Source organism: Psammomys obesus, unplaced genomic scaffold (assembly GCF_907164565.1).
Source record: "Psammomys obesus unplaced genomic scaffold, mPsaObe1.curated_primary_1811, whole genome shotgun sequence".
Classification (NCBI taxonomy): domain Eukaryota; kingdom Metazoa; phylum Chordata; class Mammalia; order Rodentia; family Muridae; genus Psammomys; species Psammomys obesus.
The window spans coordinates 22,779,597-22,786,203 of record NW_026596073.1 but is presented as its reverse complement, the minus strand read 5'-3'; the positions used below and the strand labels follow the sequence as shown (position 1 = coordinate 22,786,203).

The 6,607-nt window shown below is 46.3% G+C and overlaps 1 protein-coding gene across 1 annotated transcript in view; it reads right to left on the bottom strand.

Annotated features, from left to right (window-relative positions):
• Nucleotides 1-2,489, bottom strand: part of Slc2a2 (solute carrier family 2 member 2) — a 29,346-nt gene extending 26,857 nt beyond the window's left edge. The window contains exon 1 of the mRNA XM_055626144.1: nucleotides 2,393-2,489. Coding sequence (XP_055482119.1) covers nucleotides 2,393-2,407 — 15 coding nt within the window. The 5' untranslated portion in view covers nucleotides 2,408-2,489. The remainder of the gene's footprint in view (nucleotides 1-2,392) is intronic.
• Between the last annotated feature and the right edge of the window lie 4,118 nt (nucleotides 2,490-6,607).

Here is a 6,607-nt window from a genome sequence, read left to right as displayed (position 1 = left end):
CACACACACACACACACACACACACACACACACACACACACACACAGAATAAAAATGTTAGAATAAGGAAGGAACTGAGCTTGAACATGAAACAAAATGTGGCATTTATTTTGTGGCTTAGATGTTATATGTCATCTATTGGCAGAGACAAGTAATTATAAATGCCAGAAAACCGAGAAGGGGGTCCTAGACGGCCTCTGGTATCCCTGTGCCTTAGTTCCTTTACCTATGAAACAGCCATGCCAGGCAACGAGTGGGGATTACAAGACTGGCATACCATGACTGTGCTCTTGGATACAATTATTGTAAAAACCAAGAGGTGAGTAACGTGGTCTCCTTTAAGTAGACACAGCAAATGCATTTTATCCAGATCGCCATCATCTCTTGAATGGTTGCTTATCAACTTTCATACATCATTAATAGTATCCAGACGGGCACACAGAGCAGGTGAGACTATCTGTGCTCTGTGGCCGAGGAAGCCATGTTCAGGAGGGTTAATTAACCACAACTAGCCTGGGGCAGGCATCCCAGGAGAGAACATTTAAACTTCCAGTTCTATGTAAAAGAGCAGATTGTCTAGTGAAGGCTGATTGATGAGGAAGGGGGAAACACATGATTCACCTTCACATGTTTCCAAGAGTCAGGCCAAAGGCGATTTCACATCCAACTTTGAAAAGGGCCAGATACTTCTCATACCATAGAGTTTTCAGACTGAAAGAAATTTAAGAAGTCACAGATGTTTTTTTCTGATACCTCCACTGTTCTATGGGAGAAATGGAGGTCTCGGAGACCATGCCCCTTGTCTGAATTTTCTGTGCATTTTGAGCATGTCCACACTGACACTCTAACTCTCCTGAGTGCCACCCTTTGGTCATCCCCTTAAACTCCAGTGGATTCACAAAGCTGAAAAGGTTGCTCCTTATGTTGGTCCTCACACCTTCTGTGTTCTGTCATTTGGCAGTTCCTTGGTCCTTGAAAGACTTTCTCACATCTTAGTCTCTAAAGCATGAGGGGTTTTACCAAAGTCTGAACGTGTACCCTGAACTGGTGCTGTAAGCATGGGACCTTCCTTCTGACAACATTGTCTAGGCATATGGCTGCTGCCTTATCATAGTCACTGAATCTGAACGCCATGCCTGCAGTTACGTATCCATCATTACAGTTTTCTCTACTATAGCTTTATCCTGAGCTGTAATACTCACAGAATCACTCTTTAAATATGCATTATACAAATACATAACTGACATTTAGACGTTTGCCCTTTAAGCCTGTCTCATGTTGACTTTTACTTATTCTCAAGCTCTGGGGAGATTACTTCGTTCACAGATCACTAAAATAAAGCCTAGACAGACCATATCCTACCCCCAGAGTTCTTACTTTAGCCCAATATAGAAAACACAAAGCTCAGTTGATTTGATCTCAGTCTCAGCAGCACACACAGCATTAGGATCCACAGCCAAACCTGGCTGATTCCTCAGCACCTGGTGTCATTCACAAAGGACTACTCGGCAGAGTCCTTACCAGGTCAGTATGTAAGAGCCCCACTCTTAACAGGGGTATGGAGCTCTCAACTTTTATCATCATACTCAGGGGTTGGGGAGAGCTTGTAAGCACAGAAGAATGACATATCCTTCTGAGGGTTTCATTTGGGAAAGGATCCTATCTATGGAGACATTGAAATACCAGAGAAACAAAATGCCCACGACTTTCACTTTTCTCATCAACGATTACCTAACATTCACCACATTTGTTTCTTAATGTTATTGTTTTGGCTGAGCCACTTAAAAATCAGCCGTGGACTATTTATGGCACCTCATTCTTAAAGACTTTGACAGGTACTCTCCTTAAGAACAGAGGCCTCTTCCTGTCTGGTTGCAGTACTGTCACATGCGTGAATCCACCGGAGTACACTAACATTAGCTGAAATCCCCCAGCTAGCACTTCACAGGATCTTTTCTTCTTCTTCCTGTGGTCTAAGGTAACCTGCAATAGTGCTGTCAGCTCTCAGCCTCTTCTCTAGAACTATCTCTCTCTCTTTTGTCTTTCATATACGGGATTTTTGAACAGTCCAGATCTACTTGCATGATTAGATTCTTCTTAACTCATCCTAGATCTTGGGGGCAGGAGCAGATTCCTTCAGTAACAGGCTATTTAGAGACACTTGGGAAAGTTACGCAGACTGAAAAACAAACCAAACCAAATTAGCAAGCATCCTTAAAACTCCAGTTGCTGAAGAACTTGGGTCTGCTTAGCAGCCAACTGGATTAGCAACTGACTAGGTAAAGAGGTAGCTTGGATCTGTGGTAATTGCACCCAATGTCACCAACAGCTTATATGAAGAGATTCCCAACCTCCTCAAAACCAAATTCAAAGTAACCCAAGGTTGCTTTACCTTGTCTTTCGACATTGTGTGTGTGTGGAGCTGTCCTCTTACTCCAGGTCCTGTACTGAATGTGTGTGAACAGCTGACCAGCCAGAGTCCTCAGTTCTGCCTGGTTATACATTGTAGGAGGAGGAGCAAGCAGAGGTGAATGCTAACCTTCTTAACAGAGGCTGGATATTGATGGGAATCCAATCAATATGCCCTTTACCTCAGTGACCTGTGGCTTGAGTGCCTCTGTCCCACCAGGAAAGAAAACGATCATAGGTCTCCATAGGTGTAAGTTACAAACCAGATGCAGGCACATCGTAAGGGGTGCTAAGTGTGTTGTGAAAGGGACAGGTGAGAGGAGAAACCGATGGGGTCTTTTGTAGACGCCGAGGTAGGCTGTGTTGTGGGGAAGACAAAGATGGGAGGGTGGGGGGTGCGGGGCTGTCTGCTCTGCAGAGAATTAGTGAAGTGGGGCTTGTCCTTAGTGGGGCCACATCAGTTACCCGACAAGGTTTGGAAGGGTCTGCGCTTGGGTTTGAATCACAGTGTTTTACTGAGGGTGACTCTAAGCAAGTGAGTGACTGAGACTTTTCTGTGCCTTAGGTTTGTATTGTTTGGTTTTTTTTTTTTTTTTTTTTTTTTTTTTGACCCCGTAAAATAGAGATGATAGCATACACCCATTGTTTTGTTGAGGGGATTGCAGAAGACAACTTGATGTGTTTGGCACGCACACACAATGTTCTCAATAGATGGTGGCGACACCCTTTCTATTGTTATCATTAATTCAGTGTATTTCAGGATGTGAAGGCAGAGCCAGATGTGGCGGCACACATCTGAAATGCTGGCCCTGGGGAGGCTGCCACAGGAGGATTGTGAACTGGGGGCCCGCTGCATCACACGAGACTTGCAGTCTAGCCTTGACTACATAGAGAGACCCTGGCTGGGGCAGAAAGTGTGCTTGTGATAGCCTCGAGTTTCCAATGAACTCTGCTCATATGTCTTACGCCCGTTTCCTTCTAGGAATCCCTTATGCCATCTGATCCAAAACTAATGAAGGAGGTGCCAACGTTAGTGCAGCTTCATGGTTGCCAGCAGCTGTGGTCGCTGGATTCCACAGAGGTCCATATGGAGCCAGCTCACAGCAGACGAAAAGAAGCAGCAGCAAAGGACAGGGACACGAAGGTGGGGAGGAAACTGGGTTCAGTTGGTCTAACATCTCCCCCACCTCTACCCATTTCTGCTCTCTTCTTTCTCTGTGTGTGTTATGTGTACATGTGTGTACTCCTCTATCCGGAAATGGGATTGATGTGCAGTATCCTGCTCTCCCGTTATTTGAAACGACCCCAGAGGCTCTGGAAACTCCACTTTTGGGCCAGGCCGGCTAGCCAGGAGATCCACTCCAGTGCAGGCATTATAGGCACTGCCAGGCCATGCCTAGAATTGTTTTTTAAATGTGTGTCGGGGACTTGAACCCAGGTCCTCTTGCTTTCACAAGTACTCTTACCCACCGAGCTCTCGCTTCAGCCCCTCATTTCTGTAAGGTGACAGACAGCTCGGGGAGCACTTTGGGTTTAGGAGGAAAATAACCCAAGTCAAAGCCCAAACTTGAGCGGAGCTCAGCTGACGTGTCACCAGTGAGTGTAGTCACTTCCGGCCGGGACTTTACACTGAAGTGCAGTATAGCCCTTCTCAGGGCTTGACTGGCTTAACTGTCACAGAGTTGGTGTGCTGGCATTAGTAGGCGGCGGTGTCGAAAGAGTCGCTGCTGTTCTCTGCTTTGGCACCAGACTTTCCAGCACCCTAGGATGCTCGGGCGGATGCGCGCCCCCAGTCCTCAGCAGCACCACGGACGTTCCAGAGAGGAGACACCCTGGCAACTGTTTTCCACCGTCCTGGCTCTGCACGAAACACACTTGTGCCATGCTCAGGAACGACAGCTGCCCCCCGCGTTGCTTTTCTACCTTTGTTTTTTGAAGTCTGCTTTGAAGTAATGGCGTTTGTCTTCACCGAAGCTGCGCCCTGGAGTCCGTGACTACGGTGCTTCCCCTCCAGCAGTGGCCAGAGGCCAGGGACGCTGCTCCTCCCCCATGAGGGGCGAAACTCATTTAGACCACGCAGCTTCTAGGGTAGGCTGAAAGTCACTGCAGGCTGACGACGGAGGGAGCATACTGCACAGGTTGATTTTGGCAGGTGGACTCAGACCGCAGTCGGACCTCATGAGAGGCTGCAAACGTAGCTTCACGGCGCACAGAGGAGCTTCGGGCTTCTGTGGGATAAAGCCTGGTAAAAAAAAAAACTTGGCTTTTTTGCACTTTGCCCCGGGATGACGTCAATCTGCTTACCGAGTGCCCTGGACTGCAAAACTAGCTCTGTTCAGGATCCCCTGTCTTAGTGCTGAGGTTGCAGGCAGGAACAACCTGCCTGGGAGCAAGGGATTGAGTTCAGGAACTTTAATTTGCAGAGTAAATGTTCTTACCCACCAGGTGGTCTCCCCAGACCTGGCTGTATACTTTTAAATCTTTCCGGTTACATCCTGATTACATCATCAATTCGAAGGGGAAATTCTAAGAATTGTAAATGGTAGCCTCCATTTCTCCCCTTTATTATCTTTCTTTTTTATGAAGTGAGAGGAATCAGGTTTCTGTTTTTGTTTTCTCTCTAAGAGAAGCCTGCTGCATTCCTCTCTGATTGAGTCAGGTGCAGGTAGGGGTAAAAAGCATGAGTGAAAACTTAGGCAAACCAAGAGGGCAAGCTCTCCAGGGGAAGAGCTTTACCCTGAAGGTCAGGTCCCCTGCCTGGCTTCAGGAAATCCAGTGAGGTTGCTCGGATTTGTATCCCAGCATCTGGGAATCAGAAGCGGGAGGATTAGGAATCAAAGTCATCCTCAGCTACTTAGGGAGTTCCAGAACACTTGGGGTACATCAAGCTCTGGCTCAAACAAACAAACAAACAAACAAACAACAAGCCAATCAGAATAACAACCCCAAAATAGAACAAAAATATAATCTCTGCTGTTGCGTGAAAGGTGGACTGGGTGGGAGCATCAAGAAATATGAGAAGCAAATTGCAAGAGCATGGTGATCATTATGCTTGCTTCTGGCTGCCAGAACTAATGGTAGGGAGAAAGAGAAGTAATGAACTCAAGGTGTGTTTTTGGTGCACAAAGAAAATGGTCATACTTTTAGGAGAAGGGGTATGGCAGATGGCAGGCCACTTTCTTGCTTGTCAATCTGGGGTAACAGACACTATTTACAATTAGAGGTGCTGGAGGTTTAGTCAGGAAGAGCAATCCAGCCCTCCCTCCCAGACCCCAAAAGAGTGAAGATTAAACTTTTCAGGCATTTGTCATTCTACGTACAGGTCTAAGATACATGGAGAGCCCATGTGCACTGTGCCTTTGTTCCCATAGTGACAACATCTTATAAGACCATGGCTGTAGTTCACGGCCAGGTTATTACTATGAATGGTCAAGGTACAGTTTGCCCCTGGCAACACAAGGGCCCTCACACTGTATTCTGTAGCCATAACCCACTTTCCTGTTAAATTTCCAGACTCTTAAATCAGGGTAACCATACTTTTCTCCAATTGTATGATTTTACTGTATCGAGCATGATTTAAAACTTAAGAGAACATTCTGCGTTACTCAAGATCTGACAGTGGAAATGTAACTCTCATATGCTTCTTGTGACCAGTGGAGAGGCTGCTCCAAGGTGGCAGTTAGACGGTTTCACCATCCAGCACCAGTGGACTTGTGTGGTCAGAGCAAAGGTAATTGGTGCATAAATGGTGGGCTAATCCTTTAGTTCTTCCAGAACTGGACCCACGATGAAAGGAAAGGAGAGGTCTTCAGAGGGCCTAAGAGCAGCAGCGACCTAATCATGTTCTCTCTCAGCTGTCCATCCTCTGAGGAGATGTATAAGCCTATTGATTCAGATAATGAAACACTGAGCTATGTTGTGTAACTCAGATTACTTGTTATATTTTACTTGAGTTCATCTACATTTCCTTGGATACCTCAATGCTTTAGAAAAGCCTCCTAGGGAGGTAATAGTTCTCATACCCATGGCTAGTGGGAGGAGCTACCGAGCCAGTGTCAGGATGGTACATTTAGGGGATTCGACTTAGTGCTGTGGGTTCCAACCACCTGATCAACTTGAGAATGTGGACTTACTTTGAAGGGAGCCTGAAGACTTATTTCAAAGAAAGCAGGTGAGAGCCCTGAAGAATGATTAATGT